Source organism: Maniola hyperantus, chromosome 6 (genome assembly GCF_902806685.2).
Source record: "Maniola hyperantus chromosome 6, iAphHyp1.2, whole genome shotgun sequence".
In the NCBI taxonomy this organism is placed as follows: Eukaryota; Metazoa; Arthropoda; class Insecta; order Lepidoptera; family Nymphalidae; genus Maniola; species Maniola hyperantus.
In genome coordinates this window covers 9,393,475-9,416,513 of record NC_048541.1, presented here as the reverse complement: position 1 = coordinate 9,416,513, position 23,039 = coordinate 9,393,475, and the positions used below count along the sequence as shown (strand labels likewise).

Genomic DNA, 23,039 nt, shown 5'->3' with positions numbered 1-23,039 from the left:
AAAAGAACAAGAAAGAGGGTAGTTCGCTACTGCCCTTGACAACTCGAACTTCATCTCTCGCAGCACCGCAGTCCCGTTGTAACCACGACCCGTGCAATTGGGTTGAAATGTCGACAAATAAAAACAAAAATTAATTGTGGTGTGTACCCGTTATATACATTAAAATATACAGTATTTATATAATCTTTCTTATTACAATTTACTTACTTTAATTCTAAGATCAATAAAGTACTTGCTTGTACTAGGTATCTTAACCTAATTAGAAAAAGTCATTTATATTAAATAAAAAATGCCCAAAAGTAATTATACTTCTTTTTTCTATGTTCATCTTACAGGAATTCTGAGACCAATCATGTAAATTCCTATAAATATCCTTATTTACTGCTAAAATATTTCTACTATTTACTTCTGTGAGATGTGTAAATTTGTTTGGTGTACTAGTACTATCATAGATATAATTTTGTCTGAAATTAAAAGTTTGAAATCACTGGAAAACTCGAATAAACCCTCCAAAATTATATGTTCTATCGAAGCAGGCGTTACTTTGCGGAAGTCCATGATATACAATGAACCAAAAGCTTAAATTGATGATAAAATTGATGCTGAGCCAGCACCTATATTAGATAACAGTGAAATATGTTGGCCAATCTGAAGTATTTGTAATAAACGCTTTTTGTAGTCGAGCGAGTAGTGTACATTTAAAGATACATAATTTGTAAAAATGACATCATAAAACCATTGGAATTGTTTTATAATATTGACATTTATCGATATCAAATACTGCTGTTCATATAATTTTGTATGGTTATTTCAAAAATTCGACAAGAATAGTATTAAAAATCAATATTTTTACTTCGCGCAGACACCGACATGCAGTTTATCATTTCAGGTTCTGCTGAAAATATGATGTTTCAAATAACGCATTTATATTTTTTGTAATTTAGTAGTGTATGAACTAATTCAATATTAAAAAAATAAAATTAAAAAAGGTTTCGTGTAGTGTCAGGATTTTTTCAAAGTGTGTTGTGCATTACAATGCACACTGCCAAGAATAGGGTTAATCAAGTTAGGTAGTATATTTTAGGACTTATGGGACTATTCCTCATCTACTTTTGTTTATTTACGCCCTTAAGAGCGCAAATGAAAGCGCATTATAAAAATGAAACTAGGTAGTAAAGGACGCTTTCATTTTTTTATTTTAAATTGTAAGGGTGTACAAGACAATTTGTAAACGTGATGTCCATTACGTCCAAAATTTTGAGGTGTCATATTAACCATCTAAGGTGGTATAAGACAATTGATAATTTATTTGTATGTTACGCCCAAAGGTTTTTTTTATACTTTGCTTTACTACCAAAAGGAGTAGACTCTGGTAACCAAGTGTTACTTACACCCATATTTTCACGGTAAACTTTGTTTAACGTGCCAAATTATGTGGGTCGTAAAGGCACTTTTTTTACGAATTTCGTGAAACGGAATATACAGATCGATAGAGAATTAAAAACTGAGTAAAGCAGTGTCAAAAAGTCATTTTCGACCAAATGTCCTTTACGACCTTTGAGCCCAGAGGTATCGATATGATACATTTATTAATTTATCTTAGGTTTCAAAAACATTATATAAATACATCAGTTGTATGCTCGAGCGACTGATTCTGGAGTCTCGGGTGTTACAGAAGAAGACACGAGACAGTGGCTGCACCTCCAGCTGTTGGTGCTTGGAACCAGCTGCTCGCTGCTCACGCAATCCAGGTGAAAGTGCGATGCGCAGCGGCTGCACTTTATTGATGCACACCCGTCCATGGTTCTCTTGCAATGTTCACAATCCATGTTTGTAACACAATCTGAAACAACAAAAGCTTATCGTCAACTTATTGCCGTGTCCATCGGTTACTATAAGGAGCATAATACTTAGTTGATTACCTATTATAGAGGTAGAGCCAGCGCGTGCCAAACCTCCCTTATTTTATAAAAGCTGAAAGTTTATCTGCGTATTGTACCCAACACTGGGAGGAACGTTTGTTTGGATGTTTGTTTTGATCATGACTTTGGGAGATAATAATAAGTAATAAAAGTGTAAAAGGCGAAAGATTTATGCGTTTTGAAGGGAAACCAGAGTTTGAAGCTGTGGTAGCCTAGTGGTTAGGACGTCCGCCTTCCAATCGGAGGTCGGGGGTTCGATCCCGGGCACGCACCTCTAACTTTTCGGAGTTATGTGCATTTTTAAGTACCTAATTAAAATATCACTTGCTTTAACGGTGAAGGAAAACAGCTTGAGGAAACCTGCATGCCTGCGAGTTCTCCATAATGTTCTCAAAGGTGTGTAAAGTCTGCCAATCCGCACTTGGCCACCGTGGTAGACTATGGCCAAAACTCTTCTCACTCTGAGAGGAGACCTGTGCTCTGTAGTGAGCCGGTGATGGGTTGATCTTGATGATGATGATGAAAAGTGTAAAAAATCTTATGTCAAAGTATAAAGTCTAATTTTTTTAATATATTTTCTTCAGAATTGTATTAGAAATCACGTCATGCATTGACAGACGCTTAGTGTCGCGGGAACTCCCGCCAGACAGCCTTAAACGTTAATAATTTAGTAAACTTTAAACGTGTCTGGCAGGGGTTTGCCACCATTCTAAGTGTCATTCCATTCTGAAGAAAATATAAAAAAATTAGACTTTATACTTTCAGTTTCACGTAAGATTTTGGGAGATAACAGGTACACCTTTTTTACCTGTTATCTCCCAAAGCTACCATGATTCAAACAAACATCCAAACAAGCGTTCCAGTGTTGCGGGCAATACGCAGAGAAACTTTCAGATTTTATAAAATTAGGAAGGTCTGGCACGTACCAGCTCTTAGGCCATTAAGCTTATTACGAAAAATCTCAAACGGTCTACTGGTCCATATTCGGTCCAGTGGACTTTGTGCAATGTTTGTATAAATAAATAGATAATTATAAGTTTAAAACTAACCTCACAAAAATTGAATCTTATTTTTAACCGACTTCAAAAAAAGGAGGAGGTTCTCAATTCGTCGGAATCTTTTTTTTTTAGCTTTCGGTAAATATGTACTAATACTTATGAAATTTTTTATATCGATGTTTTTATAGGGATTTTTGAAAACGTACTGTTGTCAGTGTTGAAATAATTTAAGGAAGAAAATAGAACGATGATTTGAAAAATTAAATTATTTTTTACCAAACTTCTTCTTTCGTATTCAGCCTGCTTATTTTACGACGATGATGGAGGCAACAGAGTAAAAACTTTTTACAAAAAAAACGCATTCTACTGTCTATGGAACGCTCAATAAATGCACTACGTAGTAGTACTTCCAACTTCTTTGATAAATACAACTTCTCTGTATTTCTATGGTATTTCTACTTTCCACGTTTTCAAAACCTTAACACAGATTTTGAAAAGACGTTCACTGGAATATCCTAAACTAAAGTGAGGTAAGAAACCAACCAAATTGTTATCATTATACCTAATTGTTATGTTTTGTTTGTCTACAGACGCACAAGCGAGAGTGCCGGTGGCGCACGAGTGATTCGCTCCACGCCCGACTGGAGCGACACGGCTATCAGCGGCGAGCATCTCTGGGCACCCACATCTGTGTCCGGGGACTGTTGCTACGTTGGAGACACTGAATGTCAGGTATGTTTGTCTACAGACGCACAGGCGAGAGTGCCAGCGGCGCGCTAGTGATTCGCTCTACGCCCGACTGCAGGAGCGACGCAGCTATCAGCGGCATCTTTTGGCACCCAAATCTGTGTCCGGGCTCTGTTGCTACGTTGGTGTTACACTCCTGTGCCTCGGAAAATAATTAAAGCTTTTGGCGCCTAATCTCTCTCCGATTGCTGTCCCATCGTTGGTTGGTTGTGCACGACCACCGACGATAAGCGAGAAACAAGTTGAGCTAAAAACTATAAACGAGTAGGTAAACAGCGAGAATGTATAGTCCGCGACAGGTCGAGATAGCAATCGGGGTATGAGGCGGAGGGAGCCCCGCATACCCACACGTCACCTGCGCTCGCCCGCACCGGGTTAGCGTGGAGGCTGTGCAGATGTGCGGGGAGGGAACCCTCCCCTATTGCTATCTCAACCTGTCGCGTACCACGAGGGATAGTTTTAACGCTTGCATCGCTGGGAAACTACTTAGGCGAACAATCGCCCGTCATACATTAGATCCTGTAAAATACTGCGCGACTGTTTTGACCGCCCAAAAGAGCGTCGCTGAGCGAGTTTTCCTTTAATAGCTCTTATCGCTGCGATAAACTAGTGGACAGAGAGTTCTCACCGGTAGTGTGCACAAGCTATTAACATATTTATCTCTTTTATTCGCACGGAATCATAATTCGATTAACGTTTCTTGAGCGAGAAAATAGTCGATAGCTCTCATCGGCGCGGCGGTGGAACAACAGCCTATAAGATAGAGAATTGAATTTGAAAGTGCATCTGTGTTTGCGCAAGTGAGTGCATTACAATATAACCTGCGTGGTTTACTGACTAGTCTTCTGTTATAATACATAATTATTATTGGCACTTTTCCTACGCCTATCTTGCTAGGTACCTTATCTATACAATGTTTTTATTTTTTCCCCTAAATTTTTCATCAGAATAGACCATAGGCACATTTTGGATATTCTTAGGAAACCTCCCCTCTGTAGAGATATTTACTAACTAGCTAATGCTTGCGACTTCGTCCGCGTGGACTACAAAAATTTCAAACCCCTGTTTTACCCCTTTAAGGGTTGAATTTTCAAAAATCCTCTCTTAGCGGATGTCAACGTCATAATAGCTATCTGCATGCCAAATTTCAACCCGATCCGTCCAGTAGTTGGAGCGGTGCGTTGATAGATCTGTCAGTCAGTCAGTCGGTCACTTTTTCCTTTTATATATTTAGATGTGCCGTGACCATAATTTGGTCTGGAAAACATTGTAATAAAAATATAATCCATGATGGTCTTACCATAAGATCTGTAATATCCCTTCAGTTTAAAAATATTTTCTGTGGGGAAACTAAAATGGAAAAATATAAAAGGCCACATCGAAGGTACGGTAGAGCTCATTAACGGAGTACGCTTTCAATAGTACCGGACTCAATAGCGCTTTTCTCATCGTGGGACCTTCCACATATTCCCGAGTTTATTTGCAGATCATTAAGCTAACGTACGCGTACCTACTTGTCTACTGTAGGATAAAGCCCTTATTTACTTTTTTATTACTCGACTACCAAAAAAAGGAGTGTAATGTTTTCAGGGTTCATGTATGTATAGTATGCGACAGGTTGAGATGGCAATCGGGGTGGGAACGCCCCGCATACCCGCACAGCCCCCGCGCTTACCTGGAGCGGGCGAGCGATACTCGACCTGTCGCGTACTATAGTGAGTGTGTGATGTATGTTTCTTTATTCCACAATGGAAATATATGGTTGTATGTGATATCGTATCATTATTCTGAGTGATACTGGCTGTAAAATTTAAAAAAAAAAACATTATGCCGACTGTATAGCGCCATTTTTAAATGTGAAAATTTTACTTTTTGGTTTGTTTTTGTCTGATATGGAACAAATAAATTGTTAGTGGTGAAAATAGGTATTTTCTGAGTATCGATAAAAAAGACTATAAATTGTGACAACTCATCGCCGGCCCACTACTGAGTACGAGTCTCCTTTCAGAATGAGAAAGGTTGAGGCCGGGCTGGCCAAGTGCTGAAAAAATTCAAATGTCTGTATTAACACACCACCACAAAAAGCCACAAAACAAGAAAAGAAGAAGAATAAGTACTTATAGCTTACAATTATAACATTGGTATGGACTGTATGGATTATATAATACGTATAAAGCTAAAAATACCATTAACTTTTATACGTATGTTTTCTCATCCCCTTATGTTCTTTTTCTCAAAGCCTTTGAGTTTCCTTCGTAACAGGTACGAGCAGGTACCTACGCAGTACGCAATCGGTAGTGAAACGTGCGTACCGGTTTCCTTAATAAACTGCTAAATGAACACTTACTGCGACTTTGTTTCTTTATAAAAAGGATTTATGCCTACACTAAAAGATACGTATTACTACGATACGTAAGATTCGTATTAATAAAAATTCCAAAATAGCCGCCATGAAAATTAAAAATAAATAAAAAGTGTTATTTCTTGTTCGGTGGTACGCAACCCTTCGTGTGCGAGTCCGGCCCGCACTTGACCGATTATAAACACCAGACCTGATACAGTGCAAACCGCAGTCGGGTTTTTGAAATTTTTTAAAATAAGTACTTGTTACAATAACGCTCACTGGTGTTTCACTGGACGTATTTACGCTCATGCTCCTGTATCACTTCTATATCTTTTCTGCTGTGTGTACTATCTACATTGTATGCGCAGGTCGTTAGTTGAACGTAAGATTAATGAGTCGCTTCCACCATTACCGCCGCAATGGCTTGTCACTGTCGATACAACAAAAGAATGCCCCCGGGGTGCAAGCAACAATTATTTACTAATAGCAGCGGCTTGCTTTAGATACGTCTACTGTTTAGTGAATAAGCGTTTTAATATAATTATTGTGACGTATTTGGCTAGTCTTTTTTAGGGTTCCGTACCTCAAAAGGAAAAACGGAACCCCTTATAGGATCACTTTGTTGTCTGTCTGTCTATCTGTCCGTCTGTCTGTCAAGAGACCTACAGGGTACTTCCCGTTGACCTAGAATCATGATATTAGGTAGGTAGGTACATCTTATAGCTGACATTTGGGGAAAAATCTGAAAAACGTGAATTTAGGGTTAGATCACACAAAAAAATTAAATTGTGGTCATGAAGTAATAATTAGTATTTTCAACTTTCGAAGTGAGATAACTATATCAAGTGGGGTATCATATGAAAGGTCTTCACCTGTACATTCTAAAACAGATTTTTATTTATTTTTATGCATCATAGTTTTTGAATTATCGTGAAAAATGTCGAAAAAATACGACTGTAGTACGGAACCCTCATTGCGCGAGCCCGACTCGCACTCGGCTGGTTTTTTCTTCTATCTTTCTCTCCCATCGTATTTGTCATTGCTGTGTGTTGTAAACCCTTCCATTAATCATTTGTAATGATAGGGTTAGTAATGGTACAGGCTACCAGGTCCTACCAAATACGACTCGATAAGAGTAATTTACACTATTTTGACTTGGTTTAAAAATACCTACAAATATAATAAATAATAAAACAATGCATTTTAGTTTTTTTTCACCTGTAATATTGCAGTAGATAAATAATAATATTAATGAGTATACCTAGTGAACTGTTAACAGCACATTAAAGTTAGTTAGTGTTTTTTATCATGTAGATTACCCACAATGATAATAATGAACCAATACGATAATTGAAACTCATATAGGTAGGTGGGCGCACCATAACAATATGTTCCGCAATGTTAGGTACTCTATTCTAGCAATTCATTCTATATACATTATACCTAATATAAATATTATACAACAATTTGTATTATTCACACCCATAGAGATATATTCACACCACATACATATTGTCATAGTTAATCAGAACCTGACGTCAAGTCAACTTTAATGAAGAGTTTGTTGGAACTAGGTCATACCACCCTAGCATAATATTATCTTATTATTGTACCATGAAGAAACTTATTATTGCTATTCCCAGAACAATATCGTTTTTAAGCCTTGTACACACACAAAGCGCTATGGCACGTGGCCAACGCGGCTCCTAGAAGTTTTAATACACGCATCTGTAAGAAGGCTTCTCGCGTAGGAGCAGTGCGTAGGAACTAGGAATACCTACTTACTCACACGCCGATGACGCCGACGCGCTTTACGATGTAACGTTCTGAAATCTTTCTGTTAGGCCCGTTTCAGAATAGCGTTTTTTCTGCGCGCATTGGTATACGCGTCGCTTTTACGTCCACGCTAACAGTTCGTAATTCAATAATTAACACGAGCGCGTTGTGCACGCACTCATTCCAGCGTGTTCGCTCGAACCAGTGGAGCATCCTCATCATTGTCAACCAATAGACGGCCACCACTGGACATGTCTGTTAGTCTGGTACTATGGATCTCTTAATTCCCAATTTAATCACGTAGAGAAACTCCAAACATTGCTCTCCTCATCGCTCGCTGAGTGACTCTGAGCTTTCTTGTCACGCCATACATAGCAACCATGTCTCGGATCAGACCAGTGCAAGTTTCTACAAGACCGTCTACATTCGTACGAGTTGCGCGTGTGACAAAAGGCGCATTAGTGTAAAAGTTTGTACGCACCTGAGCGGCGCGGCGCAGCGCTTCAGCGAGCTGCACGTCGCGGCACAGAGCGTCAAAATATCATTTCTATCATTTTGTATGGCGCATATCGCACTAGAGCGGCGCTGCACAGCGCTTCACCGCGCGTTGCCGCGCGGCACGGCTGGAGAGAATATTTTGAAGCGCAGCGAAGCGACGCGCAGTGCAGTGACGCTAGTGCGACATACCTACCCAGCGGCGCGGCGCGGCGCTTCGCGCTCGTACGCGAACGGGTATAAAAGTGACGCGCAAGTGACGCGAGGTGCCGCGTACTGAAGTTGTAGTGCGGTAGGCACCGTCGAGCGGCCTGAGGTGACGCGTTCTGCAGTCGGACTGAAGCGCCGCGCCGCGCCGCTCAGGTGCGTACGAACCTTAAGTGACGACATCCCGTGCGATATCAGTCGCGCCTGCTCTCTCTATGCGCCTGCTGTTGCGGATTGTGTATATCAAAGCCTTAACAGGTGCCAATTAGTTCTTGTTTCCTGTTACAAGTCAGTGTTACTTCTCGCATTGTAATCGGGTGCTGAAACGTAATCATGTATTTGTCTCTCATTAGCTTTTACATATAAAGGAGACGCAAAGTGTATATATAACTCTAAATTTGGAGTAAACATCCATATTTGTTTCCAGCGAGTTGTTTACTTGAAAGGTGGCCGTTATGAATCTCGATGATTTAAGGCTGGAATTATTGCTATTTTATTTTGTTGTTAGGTACAGGATGATGTATTTTTCAACGTTTTTCTTGAAAATGGTGAAATTGTGGGTCATCTGCCGTACTAGATTCTGAATAGGTAGATACCTATATTTATTGGAATTAAAAAAAAATTGCCAGGTGGTGGGTACTGCCAGCAGAAGTGAAAACTTAAACTAAATTGGCACTTCCAGTAAAATTGAACCATAAAACGTTGCGTTAAGGAAAAAAAACTTAAAAGCTAATAAAATTTGAATGTCGGTAACGTGACCTTAAAGTTATTACCCATCCCAAAATTTTCACTTCAAAAATCGACTCTACTAAGGTGCAATACGAATAGGTTATATCCAGCAATTTTACCTCTATTGAAAATGCATTTTTAGGGTTCCGTAGCCAAATGGCAAAAAACGGAATCCTTATAGATTCGTCATGTCTGTCTGTCTGTCTGTCCGTCCGTATGTCACAGCTACTTTTTTCCGAAACTAATAAGAGCTTACTGTTGAAACTTGGTAGGTAGATGTATTCTGTGAACCGCATTAAAATTTTCACACAAAAATAGGAAAAAAAACAATAAATTTTGGGGGTTCCCCATGCTTAGAACTGAAACTCAATTTTTTTTTTTCATCAAACCTATACGTGTTGGGTCTATGGATAGGTCTTCAAAAATGATATTGAGGTTTCAAATATCATTTTTTCTAAAGTGAATAGTTTGCGCGAGAGACACTTCCAGAGCGGTGAAATTTTTTTATACTCGTGTAAGGGCAAGAGAGTTTAGAAAAATGCAAATTTATTCAAAGTCCAATTTATTTACAAAAAGGGGGGGAGGGGGGGGTGTTAGGAGATAAAATAGGCAGCCTGTAATAACAGTAAGCCTTTATGCAATGGTTTTTGATTATTTTGAGCAATTTATTTTTATTTACCGCGGTACTTACAATAAATATGCTTTTACAATAAAGACAGATGGACAGACAGACAGACACACTTTCGCATTTATAATATTTATTAGCTATAATCAACATGAATTATTGAGGTAATTTTCTCCAGAGACCCAAGAAATCTCAAAAAACTATTTTTGTCAAAAAATGCTTGTATCAATTACTCTGAGATCAATCTCTGTGATTTCGGTGTACATAGGTAGAAAAACACAACTCCTCCTTTTTTGAAAGTCGGTTAAAAAAGTAGCTTATGTTACTCCCTGATTAATCTTCTACTTGTCTGTGAAAGTCCCGTCAAAATAGGTTCAGCCGTTCCGAAGATTAGCCCGTTCAAACAGACAGACAGACAGACAAAAATTTTAAAAACGTGTGATACAGTTATAGTATAGTACAAATAACCATATGAGCTTGATATGAGGTAGTTATTTCGAAATTACAGACAGACACTTCAATTTTATTTATTAGTATAGATTATTATTAGGATTATAAACACAATTAAAAAATATATACAAAAGTATTAATCTATATCTGTAAGAAAAATAGCGAGTATTAAAAATACCTAGTATTGAGGAGTGATAATCGCACTACAATTTCAGGTATATTCTAAATAATCCAATAAGAGTCTCCAAGAAAAAAAGCGATACGTCCGTTCTCGGAGAGGCCTCGGCCAGTACTAGTTTCCTAGTTCAATTTCCTACTGCATGTTCGCGCAGTTTTGTGGTGGGTTTCAAGCTTATTTTTTGGAAACTAATAATCATTAATTTCAGATTTTCTTGTTCTTCGTATATTGCAAATATGTTATATTTTGTGAGTACTTAATTTTATTTACGTATGATGAAAAATAATCCACCAAAATGACACTTTTATATGTCTGTAATTTTGTGAAATTATAATTTTTTTGTTTGGATTTTTATAATGTAAAAAATACTAAATAGAAAACTTTTATCTTCTATAGTAGTATATTAGGACCTCTCTTTTAATAAATATATCTTTTTGTGTAAATTCAATAGGTAACTTTTGATGTAGTGAATGTCAAAGATTGCACGAAATCGAAAATTGAACAATAGTCTTTTGATATTTTAGGCAATAAGAAACAAACTATCAATAAAATGCAAGATGTTGTCTTACTTGGTAATAAAACAGAAAATTTCCTACAATGTAGTACAAATAAGTTTTTAAGTAAATGCAGGGATTTACAAAAATTAAGGGGTCAAAAATGGGCTAAAAGTCCTTGTACGCTACATAACCCTATTTTACGCTCTTAAGTACAATTTTGGTTTTAAAATTATTAATTCATAGTCGATCTTTAGCTTCGCAAACTTTTCCTCCCTTTAATAAAAATTCCTACTCGTATAGATAAACAATGTTTTGGTAGCCTCAACACACATCACTGACTCGCATTTGGCCTTCATTGTTTCATTTTATTTTACACCACATTAAATCAATTAATGAAAAATAATATTTCAGTAAACGCACAAAGGGACCTTTAGCTATTGATAGTCGCACAATAACGAGCTGACCGCACGACCGCTTCGAATTCGTGACTTGCCTGTTTAAGGCTGCCTTTCCACCAAAGATATGCTACCTACGTTGTTAGCTACGGATGTTTGTCAAACCCACCAAAAGGATTACTTGATTATCACAACATAGCAACTTAGCTTTGCTCTGGTGAAAAGGGTTTCAAAAAGTTAAGTTTTTTTACACACCACTTAGTTGAAACGGATGTGAGCAAGGGCTGCGCGAGTGGTTTAGCTATGGGAAATATAAAGACAAGCTCGCGTCATGCACATCTTACCTACCCGCTACGCTACATCATGTAGCTCCGGTAGAAATACACACATAGTTTCGTAGCTTAGCTTTAACCACGCTTTAACCTCGCTCCCTCGCTCACAGCAACCTCACGCAAAGTGAATCTTCATAGCACATCTTACCTGCTACGCTACATCACGCAGCTCTTTGGTAAAAATAGATACATATGTAGTTTCGTAGCTTAGCTTAGCTCGCTTACAGCTACCTCACGCAAAGCGCATCTTCATAGCACATCTTACCCGCTACGCTACATCACGTAGCTCTTTGGTTGAAATAGACAACATACTCTCGTAGCCCGCTTGGCTACATCGCTCATCTCTGGTGTAAAGGCCGCCTAATGATGATTGTTATACTTTTTTTTTTTTGTAAAGAATATTAGCCATGATAAATGACTAATATTCCCCTTTCCTCTCCAATTAAGCGTCAGGCTTGTGCTAGGAGTAGGTACGACAATAGTGCAACGGGCGGGGTTTGAACCGTCGACCTTTCGGTTTTCAGTCCACTCCTATACCGGTTGAGCTATTGAGGCCTTTTTTTCATAACTTGTTACTACCATTGTCGTTATCTTACGTTGACTCTATTTCAGAACCTTGGGATCCGATTACCAATAATAATGCCTAGGTATAGGTTAAGGTAGGGCAATCTACCACGGAATTTACCCCGATGGAAATTTAATTTCAACTTCATCTTCATCTCCACCCATCGTCGGCCCACTACTGAAAGAACGAGTCTTCTCTCAGAATAAGGAGGGTTTAGGCCATAGATGCTGCAGGATAGGTGCAGATTGGCAAACATATCTACTCGTCTTTTAAGAATGGGAAACTCTCACGATGTTTCCTTCACCGTTACAAAAGCAAGTGATTTTAATTACTTAAAACGCATATAACTCTATTGATTACCCGTTACATATATTATATTATAGATACTAGCTGATGCCCGCGACTTCATTCGCGTGGATTTAGATTTTTAAAAATCCCGTGGGAGCTCTTTGATTTTCTGAGATAAAAAGTAGCCTATGTGACTCTCCAGGTCTTTAACTACACCCATGCAAAATCACGTCGATCCGTTGCTCCATTGAGACGTGATTGAAGGACAAATCAACAAACAAACACATTTTCGCATTTATAATATGGGCTATGATTTTAACAAAAATATTACAATAAAGCTTAAAGCTAGCCTTATCTAATTACTATACAATATGAAGAAAACTTCTACACACCTATTCAAAATAAATAGGTGTCTACCTATAATAGTCATTATAGGCTTCAGTGAACAAATTCCCGAGACACGTTTCCCCTCCTTCACGTAAACAGTATGTTTTGCTCTAACAAAGGTAATGAGGATAATTTCACATTTTATGTTAGCTTTCGTAGGGACTTGTATGTTGTAACATTGCTAAGGATATAATATTACATCTCAATTCATGACACCCCCGTCTCAGAGAGTTGATAGTTAAGTATATTACTAGAGCAGCAATGGATTGAACCGGGGTCCTATTCCATAAAACCCGACGGAATGATGTATTGTAAAAAATGACTTCAATATGTCTGACAATTTGAATTTTTGCATTCTGACAATTTGAAAATTTTGTCACGACAATAATTGTCATTTCATAAAACTTGAGAAATAATAAGCAGGAAAGATGAATTCATAGTCACGAGGTGTAAATAATTTGGCAGCCGTAAGTTTTTTCGGACGCTTTTACGGACGCGTTCGTAATTAGCATCATGCCACAAAAAAATTTAGAACGAAAATAATATTTTAAATGTATTTTTATAATTTAACGAACTAGGATGAACTGCGTTTCTGAACGTTTCATAAGATATATATTATTTTTTTACGTAGATACACACGAGATCAGTGTATGTACAATGTTCAATCGAATTTCGAAAAACTTTCCAGACAGGCAAAATAAACTTTTCCACCATGCAGATTTCGAACGACAAAGTAAGCCTGGTTGGATGTATGACTTATGAGGTGTGGTGCTCCATGATCTAACTCGATGTCCCATAAGTACCAATTCCAGAGATAACTCGCAGGAAAAGAAACAAAACTAATTGGAAAGGAAGCTGCTGCTGCCAATGGGGCATTCAGTGTTCCATATAGTAAATAAAATAAAGGCGCTCGTCCACTCTAGCGCCAGAATAGTCTAAGTTAGATTACATGTCTCAGTGGTAGTTATACTGAAACGCATATTTAATAGTCTTTATAAGTCTTACTAGCTTTTACCCGCGGTGTCGCTCGCGTGGTAATTTGAAAAACTTTGGAGGACACCGACCATGAATGCAGAACAGTGCACAATTTAAGGACGCTTGTGTAAACAATGTTGTGTGTCTTTCCATTAACCGCTAAGACATATAAATTTCGAGTATTAGACCAACCTTGCCACGAATAGCTGCCCATGTGAGAAGCACAGCATTTCCAAGTGTACCCCGGCTACCAATAGTGTCTGGCCTTGTGCCTTCTTTATAGTTGATGGGGAACTGCAACCTTTTGAACTGAAATGAAAGCTCCGTGGGAATTATAGGGATCCGGGGGATGATTACCTTTTCGCCCTTACGCGCCCCTGTCAAAATAGTGCCACAAACAATATTCCGCCCCAGTTGTGTGACTCGAAGCCTTGTCCCGTTGCATAATCGCAGCGCATCTGATATGAATTACGCATGACCGAAAAGCCTACTACTTATAATCATGAAAAAAATCACGTCGACCCGCAGCTCTGTTGCGGCTTGATCCCCCACCATAGAGCAGAAACAAAGAGGAGATGTTGTATTAAGATTTCCCTATGAAATATCGAGTGACATTTTGCGGGGTGAGGGGTTGTGGAACGCCGCCCACTTCTCAATTTTCCATCTGCGGGTTAGTAGCAAAACTACTCGCTTAGCGACCTAACATCGATATATTGATGTCACTACATAGTTCAGCTATCTCACACTAGATGTCAATAATCTAGAACTATTTTAATAATTACGTATAAAATTACTTACAAATGAAATGTGATACCATTCATAGCATCAGAACGTCTGTCTGAATAACTTTGACACGATAAAACACAACACTTCATCCTTTTGTTCTTAAAAACGCGAAAACACACCGATAATACGAGTCTCAATATATGTGAACCTGACGAACGCAGACAGCATACTAACTAAGGCCCCGCCCACAGTGATGACGTCAGGACCTAGTTGAAAATCACAGTGCACAGTTGCTTAGGCCAACTCCTCTTTGTTTCTGCTCTATGTCCCCCACTAATATTATAAACTAGCTGACCCTGCGAACTTCGTTTCGCCTAACAGTCGATTCAAATTTTTTAATTTTTTTTAAAATATCAATTCACTATCAGAAATTCTAAAATCCCCACGATTTAGGACTTCAGTACTTTGCAGCATCAGGATTGAGGAGTTAGGATCCGAAGTTCAGTGATGTAGCCTATGCTTGGTACCTAAAATAATTTTGCATCATCCGCAGTTCCTGAAACATTATAGTTTAGGAGTGCTGTACCCTACATCATCAGGGTTGAGGAGTTGAGACTTGAAGTCTGAGAATAAAGTCGTTGCTTGGTACCTACAATATGAATTCACTATGAACACTTCCTGAATCTTGATAACCCAGGCGGGCAGTAACCCTGCAGCATCAGGATTAAGGAGTTGAATCCAGAATTTTTTATGTGACCACGACGTAAACTTTTTTTGTTGATTTAAAAAAAAATTTGCAAATCGGGCCAGAAACCTCGAAAAAATCGATGTAGAAAAAAGAACCACCTCCTTTTTGACAGTCGGTTAAAAACCGATGACCTTGAAATATTTACGGAACACTCTTTAAAATATCCCCTTTCTAACAAAAAAAGAATGAATGAAATCGGACTACGCGTTAATGAATTACAACTCAGTATACATTTTAACTTTCGTCCCCTCTCCTACGGGAACCATGCTGAATTTCGGGATAAAAAGTATCCTATATTCTTCCTCATAGTATGACCTCAAATCGTAACAAGTTTCATTGGAATCCATTCAGTAGTTTCAGCGTGATGCGCGGCCGTGATACAGACAGACAGACAGACAGACAGACAGACAGACAGACAGACAGACAGACAGACAGACAGACAGACAGACAGACAGACAGACAGACAGACAGACAGACAGACAGACAGACAAAAATGAAAAAAATTACAGTTTTGGGTTCAGTATCGATTATAGAGTGCCCTCGAAAAAAAATTTTCAAAATATCTTCAATGTACAGAATTTGACCTGTTACAGTTTTATTATAAGTATTGATGCAAAAGTGCGTTTGTTGTTTGGTTTTCGTATAATCTCGTTGTCTGTTTATCACAGCAATTTTATTCAGAAACTAATACCTAAAGCTGGAAAGCTGAAATTAAATACAATTATCTCAAAATTCTCATAGAGCTTTAGCACTTAGCATATAGAAAATTACAAACATCGGATCTAAATGACTCATGAGCCATAATACCTACCTATATCTACTTAACATTATATACAAGTAATTCGTAGTGCAATCGTTACAAAATACATAATAGTTACACATAAAATAAACTTTGTCAATAATAATTAATATGTATTTATTAACAAAGCAGTATTGTCTATCAGTATTTCAATGATGTTAATGAAATATAAATATTAATGTTAACCTACATACAAATTGTATACGTAATATTATTATAGTAGAATTGCACGCCATAGTATTCGCAAATCCATACCTCCTCCATCCTCGAAACTAGGTATATTAGGTATATTAGTGTAACAACTAATATATACCTACCTACAATCAGCAAAATTGATTATGAATGGTGATTATTAGGTAGACCCTATAGTACCCTTTAAGCGATTTCCTATGAGCAAAAACAAAAAAGGATATATATTTTATTCTTAAAAGCTTAAGGGTTTCTTTGACGCGTTAAATGTATTCACGCCTGATAGATAAAATTATTCTCCTTGAGTTGCTTTCAATTTGCATTCTAATTTTGTTACAGGCTTTATCCTTGCTTCTTTATAACTAAAAAATATAAATGTATTCTAGGTACTTTCCGCCGCTGGAAAATGACAACAAAACAAACCACCTTTTTATCGTATCGGCCCACAACTTCTCAAAGCTATTTCTGCGATTCATAAAATACATACATAACATAATAGTAGATTATTCATCATCGGGGTAATGTTACGGGTACTGGGATAAATCTCTAGCGTAACGAGAGATTTCAGAGTAACTCCCGAGCGTAGCGAGGGTGTTGCATCTAAAATACTGAGTGAAGCGCGGATTTTAGGGGCGCCCAAGATTAAAGAAAGTTTTAAAAATATAAATGACGCCGTAGCTTAAAATTTAATATGCATAATATTATTTCTGTACTCTTTTGAAATTTTTTAAAGATTGAACAATACTGTCTGTATTTTAGTAGGTATTTTATTTTAGGCTGCTAAGGAGCTTCCGCTTTAGGTACCTACTTATAAAAACTTACAATACTTTTCTGGTTAACAGAAACATGGATCTCGAATGAAATGTTCAGCGTGCAAGATCGTGGCACATCAGGCGTGCATAGACATCCTAATAGACCGCGTGCAGTTCTCGTGCAAGCCTACCTTTCGGGACGTGGGGGTTCGGCAATACCGGGAGCAAACCCTCACTCACCACCATTGGGTCCATCGACGGACTGAGAAGGGCAAGTGCAAGGCTTGCGGCAAGGTAAAAGGAACTTTTATGTTTAGATTTCAACGTTTATTTTTCTTATTTTTGCATACGTACCATGTGTTCTGTTTAGTGAATAAATATTGGTGCATGTTTTAGAGTTTTTGCACGTTGTGTTTTCTGTTTTTAACATTGTTGGCTAAGCGTTGACCCATTTTTATACAAACAAAATTTTCATGAATAGGATTGATATTCAGTTTTATTCATTCATAACGTTTCATGTGCATTACTCATCATAAGATGTTATTGACATAAGTTTACAGGTTGTAAGTAAGTAAACTAATATTGCAATACAAACAATTTTCTAAAGACTGTCGTAGGGCAACAAAAACGTCATAAAGGTCATACTCGTAGTACTCGTAGTAGTAGTACACACAAATTCTTTGCATACTCGCCATAAACTTAATGAAATTTTAAAAATATTATTTTTTAATTTATACTATTGTTAGTAGATGGCGCTAGCGACTTCGCCCGCGTGAGTTTAGATTTTTTAAATTCCATGGGATCTCTTTGTTTTCTCGGGGTAAAAAGTAGTCGGTCACTTTTCAGGTTTTTAACTATATCCATGTAAAAAATCACGTAGATTCATTGATCTGTTGCTTTGTGATTCCACATAGACCGTTTATTTTCTCGCGATACAAATAATCTTTTGTCACTCTAAAAGGCTATAACGATATCCATGCAAAAAAAATCGCGTCGATCCGATGCTCCGTTCTGGCATGAGTAAGAGACTAACCAACAAACCAACAAACAAATAATCTTTTGCATTATTATTAGTAAGGATTTGTACTTAAAAATAACCGCACAGCAGGTAGCTGCATGAATGGAAGCTGCATCATTAATTTATGCAATTAAACTATGCACATCTCTGAACTCGAAAATTTAATAACGTTGAAACTTTTATTCATTAATCATAATAAATGAAAGAGGTATTGCACACTATTATGATGTTGAAATTCTGAAAGCACCCTGCACCTGCGCTAAACTAATTCAGATTTTAATTACAAAATACGGAGAATTTTGCAGTTGTTGGACAGTAATTAAAGGCATAAAAAAAGATGAGAAGTGAAATTAAAACGAAAAAATTTCAGAGGCACATTTTCAAGTAGGCACCTGATGAACTAAATAACTATCTAATGAACAACTAGGCAAGTAGGTAATTAAGTACATCTTTGGCGTTTTTAGGGTTCCGTAGCCGAATGGCAAAAAACGGGACCCTTATAGATTCGTCATGTCTGTCTGTCTCTCTGTGTGTATGTCACAGCCACTTTTTTCCGAAACTATAAGAGCTATATACTGTTGAAACTGTATAATTTATAATACTTTATTATAAATAATGTAACAATAAAATAGCCTGAATCAAGTGTATAGAAAATATATATAATTTATAATAATAACAAATCACAAGATGACTTTTTCTTAACCAAGACTAATGACACTGACTTCTTGTATCAAGATTGACACAGACTATGTATATTCATAACAGAAACTTGGTAGGTAAATTTATTCTGTGAACCGCATTAAGATTTTTACACAAAAATAGAAGAAAAAAAATTGAGTTTCCCCATACTTAAAACTGAAACTCATTTTTTTTAGGGTTCCGTACCTCAAAAGGAAAAACGGAACCCTTATAGGATCACTTTGTTGTCTGTCTGTCTGTCTGTCTGTCTGTCAAGAAACCTACAGGGTACTTCCCGTTGACCTAGAACCATGTTTGGCAGGTAGGTAAATCGTATAGCTGACATTTGGGAAAAAATCTGAAAACCGTGAATTTAGGGTTGGATCACACAAAAAAAATGAAATTGTGGTCATGAATTAATAATTAGTATTTTCAACTTTCGAAGTGAGTGACTATATCAAGTGGGGTATCATATGAAAGGTCTTCACCTGTACATTCTAAAACAGATTTTTATTTATTTTTATGCATCATAGTTTTTGAATTATCGTGCAAAATGTCGAAAAAATACGACTGTAGTACGGAACCCTCATTACGCGAGCCTGACTCGCACTTGGCCGGTTTTTTTCTAAACTGAATAGTTTGCGCGAGAGACACTTCCAAAGTGAATTTCGTAAAAATAGCATACCTATTCCGGTAGCCGTAACATAATTATTATTCTATCTATTTGTCATGCGACTGGACTTAATAGAAAACCAAACAGAACCTTTTAAGTTGTTTTGGATTGACCTTAATTTAATATTCTGTGTCAAATAGAAACAACTTTCCCCCTTTTGCTCGTCACAATGTCTGTGTGACATCAATTGAAGAGCTGGCGAACAAAACTATGTACGTACACTTTTGATCAAAGTAAGTACTTTATAGTCCATATAAAATGACTCCTCACGCGCCATTTTAACTCTATGGGTCAACTGTAAGGAATATAACAGTAAGGATTACAATCGTATCAATCATATCAATCAATTTTATGCGTTATATTTTCTTTAATACGTTATAAGCCCACCAAAAACAAATTTGAACTCATATAAACAACGGAAGTAAAACGGCCTAAAACTGTACTAAAATTGAGTCCAAAGTTCATAATTTCGATCACTAGATACAAACTTCAACTCATTCACAAGAAAATCGGCCTAAAACTACTGTATAATAATTACCTACAGTAAACTACATTAAAAGCTTTCTTTCAGTTTTTTGCTCCTGAAAAATTTATTACATACAACAATTAATTACACCTGTCCGCCAGCTCCTTCATTATTTCCCTCGGTACGTCTGTAATTACCTGGAAACAGTGTAGTTTCTGATCTATAATTATGAGACACCAGACTCATTTATTCGTGGCGACGTCACGCAATCCCAGGAGCTCGGCGGAAATTTTGAAGAGGTGTTTGGTATAAGCTAAAAGTTAGAAAGGTTATTGTTCTTCCGAGTTAGTTTTTTTATTCATATACAAGTTAGCCCTTGACTGTAATCCCACCTGTAAGTGATGATGCCATCTAAGATGGAAGCGGGCTAACCGGGAAGGGGTATGGCAGTTTTTATTAAACCCATATACTTACCCCTTTGACTTCTACACGGCATTGTACCGGAACGCTTAATCGCTTGGCAGCACGGCTTTGCCGGTAGAGTGTTAACTAGCCACGGCTGAAGCCTCCCACCAGACCTGACCAGACGAAATTTAGAAATTATAAAATTCCGAATTTCCTATGCCTATGTTTCACGGCTCACCGCTAAACCGTTTTAGGCAAAATTGAGGACGGACACAGAATACTTTTATCTCGAGTAAACAAAGGATTCCCACGGGATTTTCAAAAATATACAAGGACAAAGACACGCATAAAATCCAGTGATCTATGTATATTACAATTACATCATCATGATAAAACCATCGGCCGGCTTACTACAGATCAGATTACGGATCTCCTCTCAGTATGAGAAGGGTTTAGCTATAGTCCACCACGCTGGCCATGTGCGGATTGGCAGACTTCTTACACCGTTGAGAACATTATATTATAGAACCCTCAGGCATGCAGGTTTCTTCACTGTATTTTCAGTGTTTTCCTTCACCGTTAAAAACGCACATAACTCCAAAAAGTTAGAGGTGCGTGCCCGAAATGGAACCCCCGACCTCCCGAATAGGAGGTGGACGTCATAACTACTAGGTTATCATGGCTCTGTATATTAGATACATAATATTTCGAAAGAACTACCTACAATAAGTTAGCCTTTAGTTACTTATCGTAGAGCCCACTCTGAATCGTTTAAAGATCAATTAGTTCAATGAAGTTATTCCCTTTGGGTCAGTCGGCTTTACTTTTGCCTATATATCCTAAGTTCAATGGCGGACTTGGCTTTTGTATAATTTGTACCTATCTTCAGGCGAATTACTTAATAGTGCCCCATACTTAATTGTTTTAGGTCGTAATACTCAGCGGGCCGTATATCTATGTTTGTTAAGTTATTAAACTTGTATTGTTAACTTTATTATTGTTGCTTACTTGAAACTCATTAAATTAATTTTGTATGATTCAACTTAACTACCTACCTCTTGTAAAATTTTAGCGCGACACGCACGATTTATCGATCGATGGAAGCTTTCACAGTTTATTTAGCTATACTAGCTAATGCCCACATGAGTTGCATTGCTCACGCGCCACCTATTTTATGTTGATAATACTAATAATACTACTACAGATTGTTCACTACAGCTTTTCCCCTGACGTTATCTTGGCATCATTGCAAATCACACAATAATGAACCCTAAGTTCTAAGGGATAAACCAAACACAGCAATAGTGCTAACATGACGGCAGGGAGTAAGTTATAGGGAACAGTCTATATGCCAGAAACCCTCACGCAACTGCTGACAACAAATGTGTAAAGTTTCAACTCAATCGAATGAACAATAGACCCTAGGTATAATGTATGTATGACCAGCTAAAACTCACGTATTTGTCGGAGTATGACTGGTTTCACTGATTTCGTCCGAGTCCTTATTCATGGGAGTTGGGACCTATGCACGCTACGCGACGTTCAGCAGGCTGGTCTAAAACTAAATACATAATCGGATATGAACACGTGACGTCCGACAAAATATGTACTTAACATGAGTTTTAGGACATCATAAATAGTAGATAATATACTATATGCCTACTAGCGTATGCTCGCGACTTCGTCCGCGTGGACTACACGAATTCCAAACCCCTATTTTACCTACTTAGGGGTTGAGTTTTCAAAAAGCCTTTCTTAGCGGACGTCTACATTATAATCGTTATCTGCATGCCAAATATTAGCCCGATCCGTCCACTAGTTTTAGCTGTGCGTTGATAGATCAGTCAGTCAGTCAGCTTTTCCTTTTATTATATATTTAGAAGATATCACTCACAATTGTTTAGACAATACCTTACAGAACATAGATAACTGATAGACAGACTAACATTAATTTTGTAATAAATTACCAAGGTTCAAGTTTCATCAGTTCAAGTTTTCCGAGAATTTTCCCGAGGCACAGAATTAAATTTCTTTGGACTAATTAGTACTAACATACCCGAGTATAAAATCATTTGCATATTTCAAATTGCATGAAACACGAAAAACATCGCAGTCGCTAGTCGCTCAACATAAAATTAAAACTTCATTTTTAATGACGTGTTAGCATATCGCGTACGGGCACTCGTTATGAGCGCAAAGAACTACGTAACAAGTTTACACCAAACCTTACCTTATGACCACAACGTACAGTTTATTTTCATTTATCATTGTAATTGCGATTCATTTTGTATTGCTTTAATGACGATGGTTTGCTATTGTGAAGGACAATAGAACAAAACAGTGTAAAATCTACATTTGGTCACGAAGCTGTCACTACATTCTGATAATATTCATGTGGAAGGTGCAATTAATAATAACGTTGTACTTACTTATTAAATGTCGTTTTGTTCTCAAATGGTTTAAAGTTTTAGAACTTTTGAATTTCACCGTGACTGGTTCTCTATTGTTGAGCTAATTTTCCAAACTGTCAAGTCAGGACATCTGATTTTACTTAAAACTAATCGGGAGTGAAGTAAATATTTTGCCACTGATTAATTATTTTTATTGTACTTCGCTTTTGTGTTTAATCATTTCATTTTTGTTATTTTTTATATTTGCACTAGTCTGCATGTGTT

At 37.4% G+C, this 23,039-nt stretch overlaps 1 protein-coding gene and 1 long non-coding RNA gene across 19 annotated transcripts in view; one reads left to right on the top strand and one right to left on the bottom strand.

The window, feature by feature from the left end:
- rdgA (retinal degeneration A) overlaps nt 1-23,039 on the top strand; it is a 198,072-nt gene that overhangs the window by 147,556 nt on the left and 27,477 nt on the right. For all 18 annotated transcript variants that reach the window (XR_011236835.1, XR_004673654.2, XR_011236834.1 and 15 more), the window contains 2 exons: nt 3,511-3,652; nt 17,215-17,418. Coding sequence is in view for 14 of the 18 variants with exons in the window: in XM_069499091.1 (XP_069355192.1) it covers nt 3,511-3,652; nt 17,215-17,418 (346 nt within the window). In the remaining 4 variants the exon portion in view is untranslated. The remainder of the gene's footprint in view (nt 1-3,510; nt 3,653-17,214; nt 17,419-23,039) is intronic.
- Nucleotides 1,582-23,027, bottom strand: LOC138402463 (uncharacterized). The gene is made up of 5 exons (XR_011236844.1): nt 22,794-23,027; nt 21,822-21,925; nt 20,434-20,537; nt 14,103-14,219; nt 1,582-1,843 (listed from the first exon to the last, which is right to left on the bottom strand). It is a non-coding gene; the product is annotated as an uncharacterized lncRNA (long non-coding RNA).